This window comes from Geotrypetes seraphini, chromosome 16, assembly GCF_902459505.1.
Source record: "Geotrypetes seraphini chromosome 16, aGeoSer1.1, whole genome shotgun sequence".
NCBI classification, from domain to species: domain Eukaryota; kingdom Metazoa; phylum Chordata; class Amphibia; order Gymnophiona; family Dermophiidae; genus Geotrypetes; species Geotrypetes seraphini.
The window spans coordinates 9,712,340-9,739,746 of NC_047099.1; the positions used below are offsets into that span (position 1 = coordinate 9,712,340).

The 27,407-nt window shown below is 45.3% G+C and overlaps 1 protein-coding gene and 1 non-coding gene across 2 annotated transcripts in view; both read left to right on the forward strand.

The window, feature by feature from the left end:
• Nucleotides 1-27,407, forward strand: part of SUPT16H (SPT16 homolog, facilitates chromatin remodeling subunit) — a 48,056-nt gene that overhangs the window by 2,402 nt on the left and 18,247 nt on the right. The window contains exons 2-12 of the mRNA XM_033925056.1: nt 9,812-9,904; nt 10,003-10,173; nt 10,429-10,581; nt 10,892-11,038; nt 20,677-20,828; nt 20,914-21,086; nt 22,282-22,372; nt 22,501-22,574; nt 22,686-22,798; nt 22,891-22,956; nt 23,099-23,191. Coding sequence (XP_033780947.1) covers nt 9,812-9,904; nt 10,003-10,173; nt 10,429-10,581; nt 10,892-11,038; nt 20,677-20,828; nt 20,914-21,086; nt 22,282-22,372; nt 22,501-22,574; nt 22,686-22,798; nt 22,891-22,956; nt 23,099-23,191 — 1,326 coding nt within the window. The remainder of the gene's footprint in view (nt 1-9,811; nt 9,905-10,002; nt 10,174-10,428; nt 10,582-10,891; nt 11,039-20,676; nt 20,829-20,913; nt 21,087-22,281; nt 22,373-22,500; nt 22,575-22,685; nt 22,799-22,890; nt 22,957-23,098; nt 23,192-27,407) is intronic.
• LOC117350941 lies at nt 22,070-22,186 on the forward strand. The gene has a single exon (XR_004537301.1). It is a non-coding gene; the product is annotated as a small nucleolar RNA U6-53/MBII-28 (small nucleolar RNA).

A 27,407-nucleotide genomic window follows, 5' to 3' on the forward strand; every position in this document is an offset into this window, starting at 1 on the left:
AGGGCTGACTCTGATCCACCCTACCTCTCCACACCTTACTTAAGGCTGACTCTGATCCACCTGCCTCCCAGACCTCTCTACACCTTACTTAAGGCTCTCTGACCCACCCCTACCTCCCTCCCTCCTCCCAGACCGCTCCACACTTTTAAAGCCTGGTGGTGAAGGGGGGCAGGAGTGATTTTCCTACACTCCTGCCCCTTACAGAGCTGCAAACAAAAATGGCTGCCATGAGTTCCTGTAGTCTTGAGACTACAGCAGGAACTCAGTGTAGTCAGTGTAACATTTAATTTGTGTTTGCAGCCATTGTGTAAGATTATGTGTTCCCTGGGTGTATAGTACCGAATTTATGTGGATACCATTCAGGTTTTCTTTCTGCTTCCCACATTTTTCCCAGATGGGATTTTGTAGTTACAGACCGTCTTTGAAACAGCTTTAAAATGATTAACTGACAATGGCTTAGTCCTAAATATTCAGTAGACTGAACTATTGATTCTGTCCTTTGATTAGTCTGACTCTGATAGAATTGGTGTCCTTACATGGGACTACTGTGAAAGTAAAACAGCAAGTTAAGAATCTAGACAATTGTTTTAGACTAATTAAAATTTCCAACCACTGATTCAGAGCTTGATTAGAAGCTTGTTTTAAAACTTCAGTTGTTGAGCAAACTGAAACCTTTATTTCAATGAGTGATTTTTGCTATGTACTGCAAGGCATGATATTAAAAGCATAAGAATTGCCATACTAGGACAGACCGAAGGTCCATCAAGCCCAGTATCCTGTTTCCAACAGTGGCCAACCCAGGTCCCAAGTATCTAGCTAGATCCCAAGGAAGCTTTGATTATTTTGTAACATTGCTTATTTGGGGTTGGCCTCTTCTGCTTTAGTCTTTACATGTAGTGCAGAATTTGGCTGTTTGAAGAAAATAGCCATATTACATCCATTTGAAATGGCTGCCTGTTGTCTGTCTTATTCGTTTCAAATTACTTATATTGGGACACTGCTAGTTATTTGAGAACTAACTTGGTGTTACCTTCCAAGGTGTGCACTGTGCTCTGGGGACCTAATGATTTCTCAGTATCATCGCTGAAGATTAAATAGAACATGGCCTAGCACTTTTTCAATAGCTGGTCCTTATGAGTGGAACAAGCTGTCAGTGGACTTAAAAAAGCAAACAAACTTAATTTTGTTTAAGAAACATCTATGGTAGTTTGCTGCAGGAGACTTTTGCTTTTGTTTTGACTGTGGCTGTATTTATGGAAACTGTGTTGGACTTTTGCGCAAAGCAAGATGGGAGCATTTGTACAGTTGTATATTTATATTATTTATTTTGTTTTAGGATGATTTTTACTGTGTATATGTGATTGTTCACTGCCCTGGATAATGGCAGGTTATAAATAGACTATAAGGAGTGGGAGGTAGAGTTCTACAAGGCTGGATATGTATTCAAGCTGTAGAGAGGAAGGAAGGGCTGAATAGTGATAATGAAAGGAACAAATTGGGCCCATCGTTGGAAACCTTGAGTATCTGATTGTAAAACCGCTTAGATAAACTTTGATAGGCGGTATATAAACACCTAATAAACTTGAAATGGAACAGCCAAAGAAGTGAGGTAATAGGACAGTCATTACAAAGGGCCTTAAATGTAAGGCATAATATTTTGAAGTAAATGCAGTATGATAATGGAAGCCAGTGCTTTTGTATGTATAGTAGGGTGATATGATCATAACTTTCAGATTGACTTATAAAATGACGGTCTGTGATTTGAAGAGTCTCAATCTACTTAAGATTTATTTGAGAGACAACTGCAAATGCTATATTAGATTAGTCCAGCCATGTGGTAAATAAAGCATAAAGGTTTGCATAATGTTATCAAAATAATGACATACTGCTTGCAGACAAAGGAGTGTAGCAAAACCGCTTTCTTTAGCGTCCCTCCAGACCAGCACAGATGGGTGGGTTTATGTTCCTCTGCCAGCAGGTGGAGACTGAGAAAAAACTAAACTGAATTCTAGCAGTAGTACAAGGGGCTTGTCAGTCACCCTAGGATCAGTTTGTTCTCTGTCTCAAGTAGATGGAGGTGGTAAACCTGTACAGTCCTGTTTGGCCTTTAGTTTTGTTATGTTCGAGGAGATAGGAAGTGGCCCATACTGGCCTTTTCTTGACTGGACGGAGGCAGGGGCCCGCGGGGGTCCCTTCTTAACCTCAGGGGTGCTACACTCAGTCAGCCGAGTCCCTCCCACCTCCCCTCCATTGTTTAGTGATGCCTCCCCTGTACACCTCTGTCTTTGAGCATTGATAACAGCTTTGAGAGCCAGTGGTATCTGTTTCTTTAAAAAAAAAAATGTGCCGGTCTGAAGGGAAGTTTAATCTTTACTGTATTTTTCTTCCCTTGTTGGCCAGTTATTAAATTGAGGCCTACCTCATGGCGGTTTGTGATGAGCACTTTTTGGCCAAAGTGCTCAGTGTGTTCCCACTGAGGCCTCAACGAAGCTGGCATGTGCAGTTTCTATTCGCTTTTGCACAGGCTGGCTCCATCAGTGGAATCCTATGTAAGCATGGAGGTTGGTAGTTGATTAGGACTCTAGATATTTGAAAGAATCCACGGTGTCCAGTCACTTAGTCCCTAGATAATTTGGTCCCCTACCATTTGGTTCTCAATACTTGCATCAAATGAAAAAAAAAAAAACCACCTCAAGAGGCTTAATATAACTATATAGCAAGATGCAAACAACTATATAGCAATATAAAGTACAACACACACTGAAATTGTCGTTTGGACCAAATACCATATAACTTCAATTACAACTCCTTGATGCGAAAGATGAATAATGCCTCTAAGGTAGTAGAGCATTCGGTCTGTAGCACTGAACTACACGTACTTTGTCACAAATGTCCCTGTATTTCTTTTTTGAAGGGAACTCGGCGCCAACACAATGTCCATATGGTTGGATGTTGAGAAGAGGGCTTGAAGGGCATGGTGCCACCCTTCCACTGCATTATTCATGCGAGCAATTCCAGAATGAACGTCTGTGAATTTGTTCCAACTATCTGGTGGAAATAATGCTGGCGTATAGTTTTCTCCTCTGCCACGAAGTCGTCACCCACGCACGTATGTATGTTCGAAGTATGACAAGTGCTTTCATACTTTCGTTCTGAGGCATTGCTTCAGCCATTATCTCGAACAAATCGACAACATCCTCAGTAGGAACATACGCCAATCCAGCTAAGCACCTTACCAGGATTCTCAGTTTATCGCTTTTGTCGTATTCTTTTCTCATACCTAGCTCACTGACCTTAGTAAAACTGACTGAGCCAGATGGAAATAGCAACCAGTTATTTGAGCCATTGCAAAATGAGATCTGAATGCATTCATCGCAGCAGTTTCAAAATCAATTAGCACTACTTCAGGTGCAGCATTAGGGACAAGTTGTATCAATGCGTCAAGCAATTTGGAGTATGAAGTTGCTGTCTTGTTTTGTAACAGGCAGTATACTGCTGGTGTTGTGTCTCCTTCGGCATGTTGAAAGTGAATGGTATACAGCTGATAGAAGAGTGACGGGATGACTATAAATGTTCCATCAGCAAACCAGATTTTGTTTCTACCCAACTATTCAAGCAAATATTTAGCACCAAACATCATCATGTTCCTTGGAGTCATATACTAAGAAATCATTGAATTTCTCTGGCATGTCAAAATTTTCATCCAGTGGCAATAGAGGCATGGCAGTCTGTGTGTCTCTGTCCCTGACCTTGTTTCTATGTCTAATTAATGTTCTACTGATGACATTTCCATTAGTACTGCAGATGAAAGGCCTAAGGCACATGTGTCAACACAAAGCCCGCAGGCTGAATCCAGCCCGCCTGGCTGTTTTATGTGGCCCGCAGTTCAGGGCCGGCATTACGGGGAGTAAACAGGGCTTCATGATGTCGCCTTGCTTTCTGTTTTGGGCCCTCACCTGACAGCAACAATAGCACTCGTAGGCCGCGGTGATCATCAGCTTGTGTGCGTCGGCAACACAACAAAAAACTACCCCAGCAACGCACTCCATTGCCAGCCAGTAATTTACACTGCCGGTGTGATTGTCAACTTGCGTATACCAGCAGCGCAGCAGATATGAATTTAACTGTTCCGGCCCCAGCTGGGAAGCATCGCTGGGGCCGGCACAGTTAACTTCATTTCTGGTGCACTACTGTCATGCGCAAGTGGACACCACACCAGCGGTGTAAAATTACTGGCCGGCACTGTTAAATTACTGGCTGAAGAGAGGAGGAAGCCTGACCATAAGAGAAAATTGAGGCAGCGGGATTGGGGGAACTCTGATTCTAACCATAGGCTTGCCCTCTTGATTTCCACCTCCCCTTCTGACTTCCTCCTCCAGCTCCATCTCCCTAATGGTCTGGCCCAGCAGTACAATGTGCGCAGGGGTGGGGGAGCATGAGTACCTCTCCTGCCTCCAGTAATATTCTGCACAGCCGCAGTGGTGAGAGAGGGAGATGACAAAGGTAGGGGGAATGATTTTATTTTCAATTTAGTATTTGAATTGTGTCAATTTTGAGAGTTTTAATCTGCTATCTTTTGCACTGCTCAGGAAGAAATACATTTGTTTATTTTTCTCTGGGGTTGTACTGCATGCAGAGTCTTGAATCTTAGGGTTTCATTTTTATATATTAGTACTTTTATTTTTTTGGCCCTATATTTGCATAGGTGTTATCTATGTTCTGGTAGGAATGAATGTTGAGAAGCATACAGTTTGTTTTGTGTAGTTTAATTTTGTGGTTAAGCATTACCATTATGTGTTAATAAAATTATATTGTGTGTGTATATATATAAATGAAAAATGAATGAAAAAAATTGTGTTATAATTAGTACTATTATGGGGCGGAGTCTGGGGCAGAGATTGGGCAGAGTCTGGCCTGCGACTTTGCCTGTGTTTTGGATTTCTGCCCCTTAGTGTGATCGAGTTTGACACCCCTGGCCTATGGTAACTGAGGCCTGCAACACTATGGAGTGGCTGTCATCTCTAAAAATTTTTGTCTTTATTTCTTCGATAACCTTTTTCGCTAAAATTTCTCCTTATTTCCTTTGTGATTATGAACTGAGAAATTGCATACAATTCTGTCTTCCGTAGTCACCAGCCTCGCCATACACATGCGATACATATTTACTGCACCTCTAGTTGATGTGGTCATTCTTCAACTGCTTCTTAAACTAAAACTCATATCCCTTGTGTCTGTAACAACTGACTAACCACTATGCCCTATCTATCCACATGTCCTTATATATCCACCGTCCGGGTGTGTCAGGGCCTTTCACCCATGTCCACATGCAACCTGACACACAAATTACAATACAACAAATATTGGAGGACTAAGTGACGGGATTAACTGACATGGAACCATTGTTGATCAAACAGTAAAGGTAAAAGGACATTTTAAATGACCAGATATCCAACATGCAACGGGCTTTTTTTTGATGAGGACAAGACTCTAACTAAATATGAGCGTTGCAATTTCTTAAAGTTAGAGAGATGAAAGGCAACAAAGTAGCAGATGGTCAACAAGTCTCATAATGATTTTACAATTCACTTATCTTAAACGATGTTCATTTGTAGCTTTAGGAGACAAGTCACAGTCTAATGCCTATGCACTGGCTATGCCGCCGACGCGGCAGCGTTTCGTGGACAGTAATGTGAGTCCACTGCTTCAGGGCTAATAGCCAAAGTACATTAGGACATCTGAGCCTTTGGTGAAATAACTGCTTGCAGCTTTCCAGCCCTGTGCTGGAATAGACTCCATTCTGAATCAGCCACAGTAGTTGGGAGCTGGTGTGATATCGTTTAAGATAAGTGAATTGTAAAATCATTATGAGACTTGTTGACCATCTGCTACTTTGTTGCCTTTCATCTCTCTAACTTTAAGAAATTGCAACACTCATATTTAGTTAGAGTGAGGTTACGTTTATAAAGTAACTGTAGAATATACACCCTGAAGGTTTATTTAAAACTTTATTTAATAGAACATTTCTGATATGAACATTTTAATAAGGACCTTTAGGGTTTAGTGTAGAAAAAAGAAAAGAAAAAAAGTTTAAAAAAATTAATATTTAGTTAAAAAACTCTATAGATTCCAGGTTTTTTGGCCTATGACTGGAGCGTGGAGTGTTCTACTACGCTGACAGTTCAGTCCATGATAGGACTACGCGTAGGCTCCAATTCTGAGGCCTTTTCCTGGATTAGGATTTAAGTTTGTGTAGCACTTTCCATATCTAGTGGGTTATATTCTTTATACATGATTAGTTATTAAAAAAGCATCATAGCCTGGCTAAAGGTTTGATTTCAAATGTAATTTAGTTGGGGAGGGGGGGTCATTATTTTGCTTTTGAAACATTTTAAGATTCTTTTGATTTGTAATAGATTATTTTAGAATAAAGAAATGTTAATGTTGAAAGTTGGTAAGCTCCTCCAATCCCATCTAATCCCTTCCTACTGCTTAAATTTTGACTTTGCTTTTCAGTCCTCCACTTCTCTCAGGTTTTTGTTTTTGATACTCCCTATCACCTCTGTTAGGAGGATGTTTTGCCCCTTAATAGCAACAAAGTAACATTGAGTCACTAAGTAACTGATAAGATCATTGTTGTATCAAATTATGTGGTTAGCTCCTTAAACAGTCTAAGGCAGTGGTCTCAAACTCGAACCCTTTGCAGGGCCACATTTTGGATTTGTAGGTTAATGTCTTACTAAAGAAATGACAGTTTTGCATGAGATAAAACTCTTTATAGTTTATAAATCTTTCCTTTTGGCTAAGTCTTAATAATAATATTGTAATTTGTAGCTAAAGAGATATATGATCAAGAAACTGTTTTATTTTACTTTTGTGATTATGATAAACATACCAAGGGGCCTCAAAATAGTACCTGGCGGCTGCATGTGGACCCCGGGCCGCGAGTTTGAGACTAGTCTAAGGCTAAATTCACTAAGCTCGCGGATTGTGACCCAACCAGATAGCGAGCGTTTCCCAACCCGATTCACTAACCTTCTTGCCGATCAATCTCCCACCCGATCCGATCCGCCCATTCAAATGAGGGGAAATGGTATGCATAAGTAGGAAGCCCTTGATTCACTAAACAGAAGAAGGAACACCGATTGGGCTTGCTGATCCAAAATGAAGCGTTCTTGCCAACTGTCCTGCTCTCTGCCACCCTGAAGTCCCAGCCCTGCAGCCCTGAAATCCCAGTATCAAAATAAAATTAAAACCATCAAAATAAAACATTTTTGGAATGTCTTTAACACATCTAACTTTTGCAAAAAGGTTTTTAACCTGTGGGTTTAAAGCGGGGCTGCACAAGGCATGTACTGTTCCATTCTGGCTGCACAAAAAAATTGAAATGATTCCCGAAGTCCACTCGTGGGGCCAGCGAGTGCAGCCACCCCTCCCCCTTTAGTTTTTACCTCAAGCTTGTGCGAAGAGCATGCGCTTGCGCGGATCACATCTACAGACAAAGAGGATGGTCTGCACATGTGTCTGGATTGCTCTGCAGTGATCTGTGGGGTTGCTTTGGGGCGTGCGTCTGATCACATAATTTGGCCATGAATCACCCAACAGCGGTGAGTTTAATGAATCTAGGCCTAAGATTTTGTAGTATAGAATGACAACTGTTAATTTTTTTCTTGCATGTTAAAATGCTTCATTAAGAATAAAGGGAGGGAAGGAAAAGGAGTAGTGGGAAAGAATTTGCTAATCAGTTCTGTTTTCCCTTATCCTTGGGAGAATTATGGTTTGGCATCATACCCGTACTACATCTCTCACCACCAGATTGCTAGGGGGCTGATGATTATTACCCTCCTCCATAATAGGATCTTTTTATCACTTGTTTGCATAGCATCTAATCAAAAAATTATTTCCTTATTCTTTTTATCAGACCAGTCCAGAACTTGTGGGTTGTGCCCATTTGCCAGCAGATGGAGAAATTAGTCCTATGTGCTTCACCCTGTAAGGCAGGGGTGTCAAACTCAATCACATAAGAATTGCTACTGCTGGGTCAGACCAGTGTCCATCGTGACTGGCAGTCTTTAAATCCGCAATGCCTTAATGCCTTTTTAGTGGCCCTGACGCAGTGGTCTAAAAGTGATATCCACGAAACGCTGGCCGCGTCGGTCCAGACAGGCAAGGACAGTCTATATATCTGCTACAGAACGGGACGCCTAAGCCATATTGAACTATTCGAGATGCTCAAGTGATAAAATAACCGCTTGAGATAAGTAATTTTGCTGCCTTTTGAGCGAGTAATACACTTAATCTATATAGTTTAGACTGAATTTTTACTATAGATTTTCTAGCACAATATTTAAGCAATACTTGAAAAACTTTTCTATATAAATAACTAATTAGATCCAGGAATCTTGGTCTATGACTGGAGTATGGAGCTATAAAAATACGCTGACCGTTCAGTCCATGATAGGACTACGCGTATGCTCCAAATCTGAGGCCTTGTTTCTGATCAGCAGTATATGTAGTGTATTCCTCTTATGAAGTGGTTGTTACTTTATATATGATCATAGTTACTAGTCAGATTCCTTTTTTCATTTCTCAGAGAAATAAAAGATAACTTGTACTGATTAGTCACTATTGGCAAGTTCTCAAACACTTCCCCTCCCCTTTTCAGTGGTCTGACATCTCCCCTTCCTTCCTCCTTTCTGGCCCCCCTTCCAGTCCAATATTTCTCCTTCTCTCATCCCCTGGATCATGTGCAACATTTTTCACCACTTCCCTCCGGCTCCATGCCCATTCCTATCACCCCTCTCCAGCACCATTCCTCATCTCTCTCTCCATCATTATATTCAATATTCCCCCACCTTGCATCCGCTTCAATCTTCCCTCTGTTCCTTCTCCACCACCATATTGAACTCAATAAACTATCTATGGAATTTTTTGTCAAATTATTAACCCATGCCTGCCCCCTAACACAAAAGGCACTTAAACCACAGCAGAATCAGGTTTGATTTCCATTGTGACTCCTTATGATTTTGGACAAGACACTTAACCCTCCATTGCCCCAGATATAAAACTTGGATTGAAAGTCCATTGACGGCAGAGGAAGCACCTGTATGTAATATAATTATGCAAACCACTTCAGCTGCAATGTAAGACAAAGCTCTGTTTCAATAGTACTAAGTCAATTATTATTGAACCCCAAATGGTCACAAAACATCATGTTCCCCTTACTTTTCTGAACTGCACTCACTCCTCCTTCGGTCCCCAACCCCCAGCAGCACTCCCGCAATGGATGGCACAAGCAGCAACCCACTCACACGTGGCTGACCCAGAAACGAAGGGAAAGCTTCTGGGTGAGCAACTTGTGTGCAGCGCCTGAATTACTGCGTTCGCCGCCCACCACAAGGAGTGCTGTTGAAGACTAAAGGAGCGAACGCGGCTCCAAGAAGGTTGGCAGGGGCAGGCAGGAACGCAAGATCCCAGGCTGCGGCAGATGGATGGGCGGAAAGTGGTGGGAACTGGCAGCCAGGTCGCATACTTCCAACAGATGTACGCATACCGCGGGTTGAGAAACACTGGCCTAACACAAAGGTTCTGGACTGGCCTGGTGAAAATAATGGAAAGAGAATTAGTAGGTGATCTCAATTCTCCATGTACTTCTTTTAGGAAATGCACTGTCCTTTGGTTCTTTGATAAGTTAAAACTTATTTAGGACATAATTTCTGCTCGCCCAGTTCTAGACCTTTGTTCAGCCACAGCTGCTGCCAACTTGCCCCCATCTTTATAGGACAGTATCACATTTATGTACTTAATTTTGCAGAAAGGCGAGGATGAATATGCCAACGTTGATGCCATTGTGGTATCTGTGGGAGTGGATGAGGAAATTGTATATGCAAAATCTACAGCTCTGCAGGTCAGTAGAAACAGAAACTCGGGGCTATGGAAAGGGTTTTTTTTTACCAGCTTCAGGAGGGCCAATCTAAATTCTAACAGTCATATGGTTTCTTGTAGACATGGCTCTTTGGCTATGAGTTGACAGACACCATCATGGTCTTCTGTGAGGACAAAATTATCTTCATGGCTAGTAAGAAAAAGGTGGAGTTCCTCAAGCAAGTTGCCAACACAAAGGGAAATGAGAATGCCAATGGGACTCCAGCCATCACACTGCTTGTTCGTGAAAAGGTAAGCAGAGAATATCTGTGTAGATGTTGCTGTATCCCCATCTGGCAGGTAGACCTAGTTTGTGAAATTCTTTAGGTAAGTACTCTCCAATGGAATGAGGTTGCCATTCAAGCAAACTGATAGCTTTGAGCTGATTTATGGAGGTCCAGGCTTCTCTAGTTACATGGAAGACTATCAGAAAAATGAGATTAGAGAATAACTGAGAAGAGACAGAATAGTTTTTGCTAACAAGAGATTGTAATTTCTCCTGTGCAGAATGAGAGCAACAAGGGGAACTTTGACAAGATGATTGAGGCTATTCGTGGTAGCCGGAATGGCAAAAAGATTGGGGTCTTCAGCAAGGACAAGTTTCCTGGAGACTTTATGAAGAGCTGGAATGATTGTATCAACAAGGAAGGTTTTGAAAAGGTGAGGGGCTGGTGAGGAAGGGGGTAAGAGGAAAGAGATGCCTTATGCTGATGACATGAATAGTGTAAACAGTCACTCCTGATCTGATGAAGAGATGCTGTTACATGCTTTTGCTTACCTTTTTATAAGGCTTTCTTCAGTACAGTACACCAAGATACCAGTTTTGTACCATCTTTTTGGTTAGCCAGTCACTGGCTTCATAAGCTGCTGTTCTGACACTCAAACTGTTGCTGGTCCTGCTACTCCGTACTGCTGTCTTGACTCTCCTGTTCCCTTGTCTCTATTCTGCTCATGAATCTTTTTCTTTCAGGCTGATATCAGTGCAGTTCTGGCATACACAATTGCAGTGAAAGAGGACGGAGAGCTGAATCTGATGAAGAAAGCAGCCAATATCACCTCAGAGGTCTTCAACAAATTCTTTAAGGAGCGTGTCATGGAGATTGTTGATGCAGATGAGGTGAGAGTCAGCAAATTGTCTGTCAAACGTTTGCCAAATCAACAACAGAAGTGCAGACCAGGTTGTTCCACTAAGTTATAGCAAGCTGGCCCTTTTAGCCGTGGAAAAACAGCCATTCTGTGTCGCCTGAAAGACCGGTACAGTTCTTCCTAATAGAGACTGAGACCAAAACCTTGGATGTAGTATATAGGCGGAGGCTTCCCCTCCCAACTCAGTCTCCAAGCAGGTGTGAGTAGAAACTTTGGGACCCCCCACCCTTGCTAGGGCTGTTTTGTTTTAGGACTCCCTTTTTAGTGCCGAACAGAGCTTGGACGGGTCCTTTTTGGAGATCTGTCCGACCTCGGGGGTGTCAAACTCGATGGGTCTCGTGCTGGGTCCCTCCCCCCACTTCCTCCACCTCCCCAAGTTTTTGTAGAGGTGCTTCAGCTGGCAGCCTGGCCACCGATACCAGTCAGACCTCTGGCTTCAAGAGCCCATGGAGTCTGTAATGAAAAAACAAACCCCAAATCCTGAGGCTGTGCCAGTCTAAAGGGCTATTTCCCTTTAAATTTGCTGTGTTTAACTGTATTTTCGACTAACCGGCACTTCTTTTACAGCTAGAAAGCGTTTTCAGCAGAGTGTACACTTTGGAGGGGAAAAAGTGCTCGTTGTACTCCAGATGCGTGGCACTCACGGCCGGCAAGTGTTGTACAGGCAGGAGCGATGGGGGAACCTCATCAGCCTCCCAAGTCGGCAGCTGATTGCAGGGAAGCCCAGGCTTCCCTCAACGTCCATGTGGGAGGTTTCCCAGCCGCCGACGTTCAGGGTAAAAGGGATTCCCTTACAGCTGCTGCCAGGACGGTTCAGGCTTTCCAAATGCTAAAGGCCTCTGGAGCTCCGATTTTGGCTGTTTCAGCTCCATTTTTTCTTTAGCCTCAGATGACCTCCCCCTGAATTGGAGAGACAGGGGCAGGTTTCATCTGGGTCACCTGCTGTGGCAGGGAGTCCCTTGGGACTGCCAGGGGTATTTTCCCCCATATTTTATTTTAGCCCTATGTAAGGCTTATTTGCTTGTGGCCGATGGTCCTGCTTCTGCCCCTGGGGTCTCAGGGGTTGCCCTCGATGTCCTCTACGGTTCATCCCCACACAGCACCCGTTTTTTTCCCCCTCTACTCCCTGGGTCTCCACGGGGCCATTTCTTTCAGCGCATGGAGTCCTTTCAGGTGGCCCATCGGGGACGCAATTCCTCACAGGTACTTGCCAGATCACTTTCTTGCTTCTCCTTGTCAGGCAGCATGGAAGAAGCGGGCCTTTTGCCAGACGTTTCAAAGATGTGGTACTGGCTGATATTCAATTTACTTCATGGTACCCAAGAAAGAGGAGTCTTTTCGGCCCATCTTGGATCTGAAGGGGGTCAGCTCTGTGAGTTCCGTCTTTTCACATGTAGACCCTGAGATCTGTCATTCTGGCAGTTCAGCCGGGGGAATTTCTGACCTCTCGAGATCTGATGGAGGCCTACTTGGATGTTCAAATTCACGCCTCCCATCAGCAGTTCCTTCGCTTTGCGATCTTGGGATGGCACTATCAGATTTTTGCGCTTCCTTTTCATCTGGCCATGGCTCAGTGGACATTCACCAATATTAAGGTGGTAGTGGATGTGGCCTTGCACAAGGAGGATATTCTGGTTCACCCCTTTCTGGACGACTGGTTGATCTGAGCACAGTCTTTTCAGAAGAGTTCCCGAATTATGGCTCGGGGTGTGAAATTCCTGCAGTCCTGGGATGAGTAGTCAACCTGTCCAAGAGCCGGTTGGCTCCATTTCAGCACCTGGAGTACCTTGGGGTTCTTTTCAACACTAGTTTGGGGAAGGTCTTTCTGCCAGAGGCCGTAGTGGTCAAGTTGCAGACGCTGATTCATCTTCTGATGCTTTCCGGCGTCCTCAGATGCAAGTTGTTGTTTTGTTTTGTTTTCTCCGGGTCTTCCCTGGATATGGTTCAGTGGACCCGGGCTCACATGCACCCACTTCAGCATGCTCTGCTTCAGTGGTGATCTCCCCAGGTGCACAATTCGGACTCTTCCGTTCTTCAGGGGTTAGTTCATCGCAGTCCCCGTTAATGGCTACAGTTTTCCAATCTGATGCAGGGAGTGAGTCTGCAGCTGCCCCAGTGGACCGTGCTACTCAAGAATGCCAGTCTCCTCAGTTGAGAAGCTCAGTGTCTTGGTTGCTCGGCTCAGGGCAGCTGGTCTCAAAGGAGGCATCTTGGTTGCTCAGTGTTCTGGAGACCACAGCCAGATGGCTGCAGTTGCTAACGTCCCAGATGTTGTTGATAGGCAAGTCTGTTCGGGTTCTCTCGGACAATGCAACTGCGGTGACTTATGTCAGGTGACAGGGGATAACCAGGAGTCATCTGGTGGCGCAGGAGTCTGCTCTGCTCATGCTGTGAGCAGAGACTCTTCTCAGTCCCGCAGTCTTCGTGTTGATTCTTCAATCTTGGGGATCGCCGTACATGGACCTGATGCCAAGAATGACAACGCTAAAGCACCACAGTTCTTCAGTCGGCGTAGGGATGCTGGTAGCTCTGGTACAGTCTTGGCCGATGGTGGGCCTCCAGTACATGTTTCCTCTATGGCCGATGGTGGGCAGAGTCCTTTGCATTGCTTTGCACTCTGGCCATGTGATCCTCGTGGCTCTGGACTGGCCCAAGCGCCCATGGTACACGGATCTGGTTCGTTTTTTCGTGGCAGATCCTCCTCTGCTGACCCTCTCGCCCAACTTTGACTTGGGACCCTATTCCAGTTTTCGTTCCGGGTTCCTTTTGTCTTATGGCTTGGCTCTTGAGAGGAAACACCTAGGTAAGAAAGGTCATTCAGATAAACTTATCTCCACTCTCTTGGGGTCCCGGAGGATTTCCACTTCTTGGAGTTATGTGCGGGTTTGGCGTATTTTTGAAGAGTGGTGTGCTGCTCGTGGTGCGATTTCTAAGCGTTTAACTTCTCCGCACGTGGTTCGCGTTTTGAGGGTGTCTAAATTGCTTCAGCCTCCAGTGCAGCCTTCGGTTCCAGCCGGGGATCTCAATCTGGTCCTGTCCATGCTAGTGTGCCCTCCCTTTGATCCCCTGGGTTTCTGAGCTGCAGACTTTTTCTTGTAGGCCTCCCTTCCTAGAGTTTTGTAGGGAGCGGGTGGTGCTATGGCCTGTTCCTTCCTTTCTGCCGAAAGTGGTCTCGCCTTTTCATGTCGACCAGTCCATGGTCCTCCCGGTCATGGGTAGCTGGGAGGGCTCTTCGGAACAGAGGCAGTTGCGCAAGTTGGATGTCTATCGGGTCCTTCGCTCTTATATTCAGCAGACCCAGGAGTTCCAGAAGTAAGATCATCTTTTTGACCTCTTAGTGGGCCCTTATAAGGGGGACGGCGCTTCCAAGGCTATCATTGCGCACTGGATCAAAGAGATTATCACTTCCACCTATCTTCTTCAGAAGAAGCGTGTTCAAGATTTTCTCAAGGCTCATTCTACTCGGGGTAAGGCAGCATCTTGGGCTGTCTTTTCTATAGTGCCTCCAGTGGATATCTGTAAGTCCGCGGTTTGGTCTTCTCTGCATTCTTTTGTGTGACACTACGGTGTGAATGTCCAGGCGCATCAGGACGCGGTGTTTGGTGAGTGTGTTCTCGTGGCAGCCCTCCAGGGGTCCCACCAATGAAGGGTACTGCTTTGGTACGTCCCATCATTGAACTGTACTGGTCTGGAGAGATGCTAAAGTAGTAAAACTTAGGTTCTTACCTACTAATTGTTTTTCTTTAGACTCTCCAGACCAGTACAGTCCCCACCTGTCTGTCTGTTCTTACAGGATTCGCATGAAAAGTGTGTTTTGTCTGCAGGTTCTAGTATTTCTATAGGGACCGGGAGATCAAAAGAACAGCAACTTTGACTCAGCTGGCGAGCTGTGGGGACGTTTTGTTGAAGTGGGCTTGTATGCAATTTCCAACAGTATTGCTGCTCTGTGTTGGTTATTACTCCTGTTAGGACACGGTACTACTTGAAAGGGTCCAGAGAAGAGCGACTAAGATGGTTAAGGGGCTGGAGGAGCTGCCGTACAGCGAAAGATTAGAGAAACTGGGCCTCTTCTCACTCGAACAGAGGAGATTGAGAGGGGACATGATCGAAACATTCAAGGTACTGAAGGGGATAGACTTAGTAGATAAGGACAGGTTGTTCACCCTCTTCAAGGTAGGGAGAACAAGAGGGCACTCTCTAAAGTTGAAAGGGGATAGATTCCATACAAACTTAAGGAAGTTCTTCTTCACACAGAGAGTGGTAGAAAGCTAGAACGCTCTTCCGGAGGCTGTTATAGGGGAAAACACCTTCCAAGGATTCAAGACAAAGTTAGACGAGTTTCTGTTGAACAAGAACGTGCGCTGGTAGGGCTAGTCTCAGTTAGGGTGCTGGTCTTGGACCAGAGGGCCGCCACGTGAGCGGACTGCTGGGCATGATGGACCACTGGTCTGACTCAGCAGTGGGAATTCTTATGTTCTTAATTAGCACTTCTTAGTTCTGCTTAGCTATTCAGCAGACTGGTTAGACTAGAGCAGTGGTAGGCAAACTCATTAGTCAAAAGATCCAAAGAATTATTGTAGAATTATTATATTATTATAGAACTATTATAGTTTTAATTTTTGTTGATGTATTAATTGCACATCCATGGGGGGGGGAGATATATGTTTAAATGATCTTCTGAGTTATGATTTTTTTCTGGGGTGATGGGAAGGGAGGGGGTGTTTTTTGTTGGGGTTGGATGAACTGTTTCTGAAAGTTTATAAGTGCTTAATTCTCATGGTTATGACATGTATGTTATAATGCACTTTTGTAAGAACTGAAAATTTAATAAAGAATAAATTAAAAAAAAAAAGATCAGTAGTACAACGAATAAAATTTATTTTCAGAGCCATACCCCACGCCCGTTTGCGCTACGACGGCTGCGTCAACCCGACTGACACCCCACTCGCCCGCATGTAGTCGAAATTGATTCATGGCAGAGCCTAGAGAATGACACGGGGAAAAAATTTGTCTCCATCCCCTTGAGCTCGGTCCCCGCAAACCATCTGAACCCATCCACACAAGCTTCGAATAGTTTTATACTGAACTTATTATAGAAAAGTATATTCTGTACAATTGTCAATTTATAAATCAGCGTCTTCTCCCCACTCTCTCTTCCCCATTTCCCTTCAGCGTCTTCAGCCCACTCTCTCTCTCCACTTCCCTTCAGCGCACGCACATAAAAACAAGCAAGCAGTTTTATATCATTTTCATTCTATTCATTCATAGAAATTAAAGTCTAAATAATGCCAGTCGCATAACAAAACATGATTTTACAAAAATAATTCCCTGCACAGTCAAGTCTGCAACGATTACTAGATGTCTTTCAGCAGCTCCCCTCCCTCCCCCTTACCTTCGTGGCCAAGTCAAAATGATCTACCAACAATAAAACTTTAAAAAACACAAAGCACACTGTACACAGAGAAAATGTTAATTATTTATATTCCGCGGGTTTTCAAAGAGGTTAAGGCAGATGACTTTGTCACCTCAGTAACAACTATACAAAAATAGACAAATATACATACCCCCCTCCCTTTTTACTAAACTGAGATAGCGGATTTTAGTTCAGGGAGCTGCACTGAATGCCCTGCGCTGCGTCCCCCAGTGCCTCCTTCCCATATCTTTAGTGCCCCCTGTGCTCCTTCCTATGGCCCCCATGTCCTTAGTGCCCCCAGCTGTGTCCCCCAGTGCCTCCTTCCCATGTCCTTAGTGCCCCCAGTGCTTCTTCCTATGTCCCCCTCACTGCCTTCCAACCCCTCCCCTGAAGCTAGCCAGCCTACCTTCCTCTCTGCCATGCTAAAGCCAGCCTCCCTCCCTCCAGTGCAGAAGCCTGCCCCCCCCCCTGGACCGACCCCCCCCCCGCTGCTGCTGCCTACCACCGCTTCAAACACCTCCCCCCCAGTCCGCCACCGCCTGCCACAACTAAAGAGAAGGAAGGTCCAGGCACCGGCCCACAAACCTTCTTCCTGACATCAATTCTAACATCGTAGAGGAAGTTCCGGGCCAGGCAGGCAGCGATTGGCTGGCCCGGAACTTCCTCTCCGATGTCAGAATTGACGTCAAGAAGAAGGTTTGTGGGCCAGCGCCTGGACTTTCCTTCTCTTTAGTTGCGGCGGGCGGCGGTGGACCGGGGGAAGGGGGGTTTGAAGCGGTGGTAGGCAGCAGCAGCGGGGACCAGTCCGGGAGGGTCAGGCTTCGGCACTGGAGGAGGGAGAACGTGATCGCCTGTCCCGTTGTCCCCACGCACAGCTTCAGGACACTGTCCCTGAAAACGGGACATTTCGGCATCCTGAAGCTGTGCATGGGGACAACGGGACAGGGTATCTAAAAAGGGGTCAGTCCCGTTCAAAACAGGATATATGGTCACCTTATCTTTACGGGGAAGGGAGGCAGGTTGGGCACCCCTGCTCTAGCTAGCTGAGCCACACTCAAGTGGCTAAAGAGCCGCCTGCGTCTTGCGAGCCGCGGTTTGCCGACCACTGGACTAGAGGGAAACACAGCTATTAATATTACAGCCAAAGTATTGTCTGTCTCCACCTGCTGATCATGGTGAGCTATTACCCATCAGTGAACTGTACCGGTCTGGAGAGTCTAAAAGAAAGATAATTAGCAGGTGAGAACCTAATTTCTTCTTGCTAGAAACTGTGTGATTAAAACAAAAAAACACATCAAGCTTAATGTTCTATGTAGAAATGACTCACTCCCTACTCCTCTACCAACAGCCCAGGTGCTAGCTTTACTTCTGAAGTTGAAGTTGTTCTGCTGGATGAATTTTAAAAACATTGTTGGAACAAAATGGTTATAAGAACATAAGAATCGCTGCTTCTGGGTCAGACCAGTGGTCCATCGTACCCAGCAATCCGCACACGCGGCAGCCCTTGGTTTAAAGACCAGTGCCCTAACCAAGCCTAGCCTTGTGTGCATACTTTCTGGTTCAGCAGGAACTTGTCTAACTTTATCTTGAATCCGTGGAGGGTGTTTTCTCCTATAACAGACTCCGGAAGAGCATTCCAGTTTTACACCACTCTCCGGGTGAAGAACTTCCTTACGTTTGTATGGAATTTATCCCTTTTTAACTTTAGGAAGTTCCCTCTCATTCCCTCTGCCTTAGAGAGGGTGAACAACCTGTCTTTATCAACTAAGTCTATTCCCTTCATTATCTTGAATGTTTCAATCATGTCCCCTCTCAGTCTCCGCTTTTCAAGGGAGAAGAGGCTCAGTTTCTCTAATCTTTCACTATGCGGCAGCTCCTCCAGCCCTTTAACCATTTTAGTCTGGACTCTTTCGAGTAGTACCATGTCCTTCTTCATATTCGACCAGTGCTGGATGCAGTATTCCAGGTGGGGGCGTAGCATGGCCCGGTACAGTGGCATGATAACCTCCAATCTGCTCGTGATCCCCTTAATCATTCCTAGAATTCTTTTCACCGCCACCACACATTTCAATGACGGCTTCATCGACTTGTCGACCAGTATTCCCAGGTCTCTTTCCTGGGGGTTCTCTCCGAGTACCGTACCAGACATCCTGTATTCGTGAATAATATTTTTGTTACTGACATACATCACCTTACACTTATCTACGTTAAACCTCATTTGCTGTTTGGCGGCCCATTTCTCGAGCATGTTTATGTCACGTTTCAGGTCTTCGCAATCCTTCTGCGTCTTCACCACCCTGAATAACTTCGTATCGTCCTCAAATGTAATCACTTTGTTTGTCGTACCAGTTTCCAGGTCGTTTATAAATAGGTTGAAGAGCACGGGCCCAAGCACCGAACCCTGCAGCACTCCACTGGTGACGCTTTTCCAGTCCGAGTATTGTCCATTTACCCCCCACTCTGTTTCCTACCAGTTTTTAATCCACATGCTTACAAAAATTAGATAGCTCTAATCTAATAGATGTTGGCATACTATATTATTTGGAATGTCAATGAGGAAGAAAAGTCAAATTTCTGCAAAAAATAATAAGTTATTACTTATGACAGGAGTAGCCATTCAACAAATTACGTTTAATTGTAAAAATTGGAGTAGACTTAACTACAGTTTCTTCTGGAACTCTTTTTGTCAAATATATATAAGATGGAAAGAACACTAGCTACGCAAAAATGAATTTTCAATACATTTTAGGAGGTTTGGGGTCCATTAATAGAATATTGTGATGAGTAAATATCATTTTTCCCTTATTGGTACAATTGTAAAGTGAGGGATGGGGAGGGAGGAATTTCTGATCTGATATTAAATGTTTAGAGTATAAGAAATATTATACAATATATTATATGATATATGAATTAGTAGGGATGGGAGGGGGGGGTTTAAATTTTATAATTTAAGTTGTATATGAAAGCTAATCAAATGGTATTGTATAAGTTCAAATTATATTTTCTGATATATTTGTTGTAAGATGTAAAAATGAATAAAGAATTAAAAAAAAAAATATCCACATGAGGATTTTGCCCTCGATTCCATGGCTCACAATTTTTTGAAGTAGTAGTTCATGCGGGACCTTGTCAAACGCCTTCTGAAAATCCAGATATACAATGTTGACTGGGTCACCCTTGTCTTTCTGCCTGTTTACTCCCTCGAAGAAGTGCAGCAAGTTCGTCAAGCAAGATCTTCCCTTGCTGAAGCCATGCTGGCTGTCTGGCTGGTCCTCATAAGCTCATGTCCGTCAACATATCTACCATCTTTCCCAGTACCAAGGTCAGACTCACCAGTCTGTAGTTTCCCGGATTTCCCCTCTTGAAGATCGGTGTGACATTCGCCACTTTCCAGTCTTCCGGAATCCTTCCCAATTTGATTGACAGATTGGCTATTAGTTGAATCAATTCAGCTATAGTCCCTTTCAGTTCCTTGATCACCCTTGGATGGATGCCATCTGGTCCCAGGGATTTATCGTTTTTAAGCCTATCAAATTGCCTGCATACTTCTTCTAGACTGACCGTCATCCCTGTCAGTTTCCCATCCTCATTTCCTGCATATAGCCTGTCGGCTTCCGGTATGTTGCGTATATCCTCTTCAGTAAAGACAGATGCAAAAAATGTGTTCAGTTTGTCGGCGATGGCTTTGTCCTCCTTTAGCGATCCCTTTATTCCATGGTCATCCAACGGCCCCACCGCTTCCTTCGCCAGCCGTTTCCCCTTATCATATCGAAAGAACAGCTTGAAGTTTTTCGCCTCCTTGGCTATTTTTTCCTCATCATCTTTTTTGGCCCTTCTTACCGCCTTGTGGCACCTGCTTTGATGTTGTTTGTGCTTTTTCCAGTTTTCATCCGTTTTTTTACCTTTTTCCATTCCGTAAACGAGGTCTTCTTGTCTCTGATAGCTTCCTTCACTGCTACAGTGAGCCACGCCGGTTCCCTGTTCTTTTTCCTCTTGGATCCCTTGGTGATATGCGTTATATATAGATTTTGCATCTTGGTGACCGTGTCCTTAAAAAGGGACCCTGCTTGCTCTAGCGTTTTTACAGTGCTTATCCTCTATATTCAGGGATTTAGTAGGATACTTTAGCACTGGAATCAGTTTAGCCTTTGTTATGCATGGTTATCTGAGCCTCTCCTTATGCTTTTATTCTGCAGAAAGTCCGGCATAGTAAACTGGCTGAGTCTGTGGAGAAAGCTATTGAGGATAAAAAGTACTTGTCAGGCACAGACCCTTCCACTGTGGAGATGTGCTACCCTCCAATCATCCAGAGCGGTGGTGTCTACAACCTCAAGTTCAGCGTGGTGAGGTACATAGATGGATGAATGAGTGGTATCTCACCAGGAACATCTACTAGTAATCTAAATATGGTGTGTGTTCCATGTCCCTTGCAGTGATAAGAACTACATGCACTTTGGAGCCATCACCTGTGCCATGGGCATTCGCTTCAAGTCCTACTGTTCCAACTTAGTGCGCACCCTGATGGTAGATCCTCCACAGGAGATGCAGGAGAATTACAACTTTCTTCTCCAACTACAGGAGGAGCTCCTGAAGGAGCTGAAACATGGTAAGAAAGATCCCTTCCTTTGTATTTTACATTAGATGTTCTTAAGACTTTACCTATTTATATAATTTATAATTCCATTTAGAGCCTCTATACCTGACAACAAGTTAGATCTATATCCATATCCTGTGATTTCAGTACACTTATAGAATATTGATTATTAGTTGGTATAATATCTGTTCATTCTGCAATGTAATCTAATGAATGTAGGTTCACAGAATGAATAAATTAAAAGAATCGTAACTTTCCCAGACTTTTACTTCAGGCATTATACAACTCCATTAATATTTGTACATCTGATTCATATCTCGTACTGACAGATGTTTTTGCAGTTCAGGTGTCTCCTCCTCTGTTTTCAGTCTTCAAAGTTTTCCAGAGTACATGTCTTCTTCCATATTTGTGGACCTTAGGGGCAGAGCCGGCCTGCGAATATGGAAAAATTGCAAATAACTTTTAGGACCGACTCTGACCCACCCCTGCCTCCCGGACTTCTCCACACCTTACCTGGTAGTGAAGTGGGGCAGGAGCGATCTCCTGCCCTGTGCAGAGCCATCAACATAAAATGGCTGCTGAGAGTTCCTGCTGTAGTCTCGTGAGACCAGGAGAACTCATGGCAGCCATTTTTGTTGATGGCTCTGCATGGGGCAGGAGCGTAGGAAGATCGCTTCTGCCCTGCTTCACCAGTAGACCACCAGGTAAAGTGTGGAGTGGTCTGGGAGGTGGTCAGGGTTTAGAAAATTGAAAAAAAATCGAAGTCACCAGTCCTAAACCTGCGAATTTGGAGTGAGAAGTGTGTTGGCACTAGCTTCGCTTTGGTTATCAGAAGGCCCTTACTAGTCTGCATTTAGAAAGAGGAATCCATGTGGCCTTAATACACAGATCCCAACCATTATTTCAAAGAAGGGGAGATACAGTTTCTGATCCCCTTACCCCCCATGATTATAGTGTGTAGGAGTATTTGTGGTTTCCTCTGTTTATATTCTGCCTGCCTGTGATGAGTTGCCATGCTAATACCGACACATCAGTCAGGGAAGACTTTATTCTTCCTGCATTGGATGTGAGTGAGTTGAACTCAACTTCAATTGCTCTGAAACCTGAGGCAGGTTAAAAGCCCATAATACTGGTGGTACTGGACTTAAATGCAGTTTAGTGCATTTAATTCTGTTAAGTGGCACTGATTTACTTTTGTATCATTTAGGTGCCAAGATCTCAGATGTGTACAGCGCAGTCATGGACATGGTGAAGAAACAGAAGCCAGAGTTAATGAGCAAAATTACGAAGAACCTTGGGTGGGTTGCAGTGGGAGTTGGGAAAGAAGGCTTCCTCTGTGTATGATTGGCATACTGCTACACATAAATATGATATTCCCTGGTTTCACTGTGACTTTGTGTAATCCCTGGGTTTCTGTCTCCTTTAGGTTTGCTATGGGGATTGAATTCAGGGAGGGATCTCTGGTCATTAACAGTAAGAATCAGTACAAGTTAAAAAAAGGTATGTATGTACCCTTTCCCTCTTAATTTGTAGCCTTCTAACACACACACACTGTCTGTCCTCCATGTGAGCATGCTCTAGGAAGCCTCTGTATTCTATTTATTATCACAGGGATGGTGTTCAGCATTAACCTAGGTCTATCTGACCTTACAAATAAGGAAGGCAAGAAGCCTGAGGAGAAAACATATGCACTCTTCATTGGCGATACAGTCCTGGTTAATGAGGTGAGTGGCCCAAAGGTAGCTGGGATATGTGTTCAAAATGCTTGCCCTTCTCCCCTTCAGAACTTGATTCCACTTTTCTCTCTTCTCATTAGGAGGGTCCTGCCACAATCCTCTCTCCTGTGAAGAAGAAGGTGAAGAATGTGGGCATTTTCCTGAAGGTGAGTGATTGGGGGGGGGTGGGGCTGGGGGTCTTGGCAAATCTAAGCCTTGATTCATACTCAGAGAGCGCAACATGGCAGGTTTTAAGAAGCGTGAGTTCTGGTGTTGGAAGGTGTTGACGTAACTCTTTCATTTTCACAGAATGAGGATGAAGAGGAGGAAGACAAGGATGAGGCAGAAGATCTGCTTGGTCGGGGCTCCCGAGCAGCAGCACTACTGACAGAGCGAACGCGGGTATGCTCTTAGTTTTAGTATGTACGTTTTTTTTTTTCTTTGGGAAAGTTTGGAAAGAAGCTTTTTATTCTCTCTTTGGCATTTACTTGACTTATAAGGGAATACACAAGGAGAAATTAGGTTCTTACCTGCTAATTTTCTTTCTTTTAGACTCTCCAGACCAGTACAGTTCACTGATGGGTAATAGCTCACCATGACCAACAGGTGGAGACTGAGACAAAACCTTTTGGCTGTAATACAAGTAGCTGTGCCTCCCCTTAACAAAACCGGTCTGCTGAATAGCCAAGCAGAACTAAGACGTACTAATTATAACAGTAACAACACTCCTAACATGAGTAACAACTAACATAGAACAAGACTGTTGGAAATTGCACAGAAAAGCCCCTTCAGCAAACAGCTGAGCCAAAGCCGCTGTTCTTTATAATCTCCACGACCCTACAAAAATACTAGAACCCTCAGAAAAAAAACACTCCATGCGAATCCCAAAAGAACAGACAGACCGACAGACAGGGTGGGGACTGTACTGGTCTGGAGAGTTTAAAAGAGGGAAAATTAGCAGTAAAAACATAATTTCTCCTTCTTCAGCACCTCTTCAGAATGGTAGAGTTCACTGATGGAATGCACTAAAGCAGTACCCATCACGGGTGGGACCCCCGGAGGGCTGCCACCAGAACACGTTCACCGAACATTGCATCCCGACGCACCTGAACGACCACATGGAATGCAGAGAAGACCAAACCACAGCTTTACAGATATGCACTGGAGGCACCAGAGAAGACTCAGCCAAAGAAGCTGCCTGACTCTAAGTGGAATGAGCCGTGAGAAATTCTGGAACAGGCTTTTTCTGAAGAAGGTAAGTGGAAGTGATAGTCTCTTTAATCTAGCGCATAATGGTAGCTTTGGAAGCGCCATCCCCCTTTCAAGGACCCGCTAAGGGGACAAACAGATGATCCAACTTCTGGAACTCCTGGGTCCGCTGAACCTAAGAGCAAAGAACCCAACAGACATCCGACTTGTGCAACTGCCTCTGCTCCGAAGAGCCCTCCCGACTACCCAAGACCAGGAGAACCATGGACTGATTGACATGAAAGGCGAGACCACCTTTGGCAGAAAGGAAGGAACAGGCCGCAATACAACACGCTCCCTAGAAAAGTCCAGGAAGGGAGTCCTACAAGAGAGAGCCTGCAGCTCAGAAATGCGTCTCATAGAAGTAATGGCCACTAGAAAAACTGCCTTGAGAGTAAGATCCTTCAATGAACCCAGGGGCTCAAAGGGAGGGTGCACAGGCATGGACAGGACCAGATTGAGAACCCAGGCCAGAACCGAAGGCCATACTGGAGGCCGAAGCAATTTGGCTGCCCTCAAAAAGCGAACCATGTCTGGAAAAAAAGTTAAAAGCTTACCCTGCAACAATCTGCGAAATGCAGACAAAGCTGCAAGCTGAACACAGAGAGAAAACTAGGCCAGGCCCCCTGTCCAGGCCATCCTGCAAAAACTCCAAGATGTGAGGTAAAGAGGTTAGAAAATAAACCATTCCACGCCAAACACGCACATAAGCCTGAGATGTGGAAAGCCTCCAGGACCTCACGAGAGGCTTTCCACGAGATTTATCTGAATAATCTTTCTTACTTAGGCGTTCCCCCTCAAGAGGCAAGCCGTAAGACAAAATGGACCAGGATCGAACATTGGAATGGGCCCTGAGTTAGAAGGCTGGGTTAGAGGGGCAGTGGAAGAGGATCTGCCACAAGAAGATGAACAAGATCTGTGTACCACGGGTGCCTGGGCCAAGTCAGAACCACCAGGATCACACAACCGGAGTGCTGAGAAATTCGAAGAAGGACTCTGCCCACCATCGGCCACACGTACAGGAGCCCTCTGCTGGCCAAGACTGTAACAGAGCATCCAGCCCCTCGGCCTGAACATCCCTGCGCTGACTGAAGAACCAGGGCAGTTTAGCATTGACATTCGTGGCCATCAGGTTCATGACTGGCTGACCTCAAGTCTGCACTATCAACTTGAAGGCTGTGGGATCGAAACACCACTCTCCGGGATCTAGCATGTGACGATCCGAGGAAATCCACCTGGACATTCGCCACTCTTGCTATGTGGGAAGCCGAAATGTCCAGAAAATGAGTCTCTGCTCAGGCCATGAGCAGAGCCCCCTCCTGCGCCACCAGACGACTCCTGGTTCCCCCCTGATGATTAACGTAAGCCACCATTGTGACATTGTCTGAAAGAATCCAAACAGACTTGCCCGTCAACAACGTCGCTAGCAACGCCAGACAGATGGCCCTGGTCTCCAGAACACTGATCTACCAGGATGCCTTCTCCGGAGACCAGCTGCCCTGAGCAGAGTGACCAAGATACTGAACTCCCCAACCGAGGAGACTGGCGTCTGTGAGAAGCACTGTCCAGTGAGGCTGATCCAGGCTCACTCCCTGAACCAGATTGGAAGAACCAACCCCTGAAGAGGAACTTGAGAGTCCATATCGTGCAACTGGTGTGAGCCCGGGCCCACTGAACCACGTCCATGGAAGCCACCATGGACCTCAAGGCCTGGAGAAAATCCTGCGTCCGAGGACACCAGGAAGCCATCGGAAGATGAATCTACGACTGCAACTTGACCACTTGGGCCTCCGGCAGGAACACCTTCCCCAAGCTGGTGTCAAAGAGAACCCCGAGGTATTCCAGGCGCTGAGACGGAGCCAACCAGCTCTTGGACAGGTTGACTACCCACCCCAACAACTGCAAGAACTCCACATCCCGAGCTGTAACTTGGGAACTCTCCTGAAAGGACTTTGGTTGGATCAACCAGTCATCCAGATAGGGATGAACCAGAATGCCCTCTTTGTGTAAGGCCGACACCATGACCACCATAATCTTGGTGAACGTCTGCGGATTCATAGCCAGACCAAAAGGAAAGGCACAAAACTGATAGTGCCGACCCAAGATCGCAAAGCGAAGGAACCGCTGATGGGAGGCACAAATCGGAACATGCAAGTAAGCCTCCGTCAGATCGAGAGAAGTCAGGAATTCAGCCAGCTGAGCCTCTAGAATGACAGATCTCAGGGTCTCTTTGCCAAAGTTGGAACACGGAGAGCCCTGTTGATCCCCTTCAAATCTAAGTTGTGTCAAAAAGTCCCCTCTTTCTCAGGCACCACGAAGTAAATAGAATACCGGCCAGTGCAACACTCCTGAGGAGGCACTGGACTACGGCTTTGAGTTCGAGCATCTGTTGAAGCGTTTGGCAAAAAGCCCCCTTCTTCCATGTTGCAAGGCGAAGCGAGAAAGTGATCCGGCAAGGCACGGGAAAACTCCAGAGCATAACCGTCCCGAATCACTTGCAGGATTCATTGATCCGTCGTGATCTCAGCCCACCCCTGGTAAAAATCCCGTAACCGGACGCCCACCTGTACCAGGGGAGGTGCCGGTAAGGAGTCATTGGGCGGGTGGCAGAAGGATCAGCCCTCCCTCCCCCCGATGGGCCCCCGAAAGGACTGCATGCGCTGAACGAAACAGCCCCGGGGAGACCCGGTGTCAGGAAAGAAAGCTGCCCCTCGACCAGGGTGGTATCTGCAGAAATCACGCAAATACCCCTGAGCAATGCCACTTTGCAGAGGCAGGCAGGCACGGTCTTCAAGAAGACTTGGGCGCCTTAGTCTGTTAAGGTTTGAACTAACCTTGTCCAAATTCTTACCAAACAAAAAAGACCCCCGAAAGGGAAATTTCGTCTGCTTGGCCTTAGATGCCGCATCCACCAACCAAGCCCAGAGCCATAGGGTATGATAAGCGGCCACCCCAAGAGCCATAGACTTGGCCAACACCCGCAACAGATCATACATGGCATCTGAGTGATAAGAAGCACCCATCTCAATTTTTGCTACTTCCTGTTCCGTCAAGGACACGCTCGGCTCACTGAAAAACAAGCCCGAGCTACCAGACCACCACAAATGCAACAATGAGGAAATCTGAAGAATAAGCACCTGGAGCTCTTCCCGCTAAAAGATGTGCACCACTAACGCATCCTTGTTAGCTAGTGGAACAAAAAAATCTCTACCAGTGGCATCCGTCCCATCGAGAGGATCCTGAAGGTCCACCAAAAGGGTCCAGGTCCTCATCAAGCGAAAACTGCTCCCCATACAAAAAAATCATTGTCCCAAGAGGACCCGCAGCCACTTGGACGAAAAAGGAGGAGAAGGGGATGAAACCGGCGCTG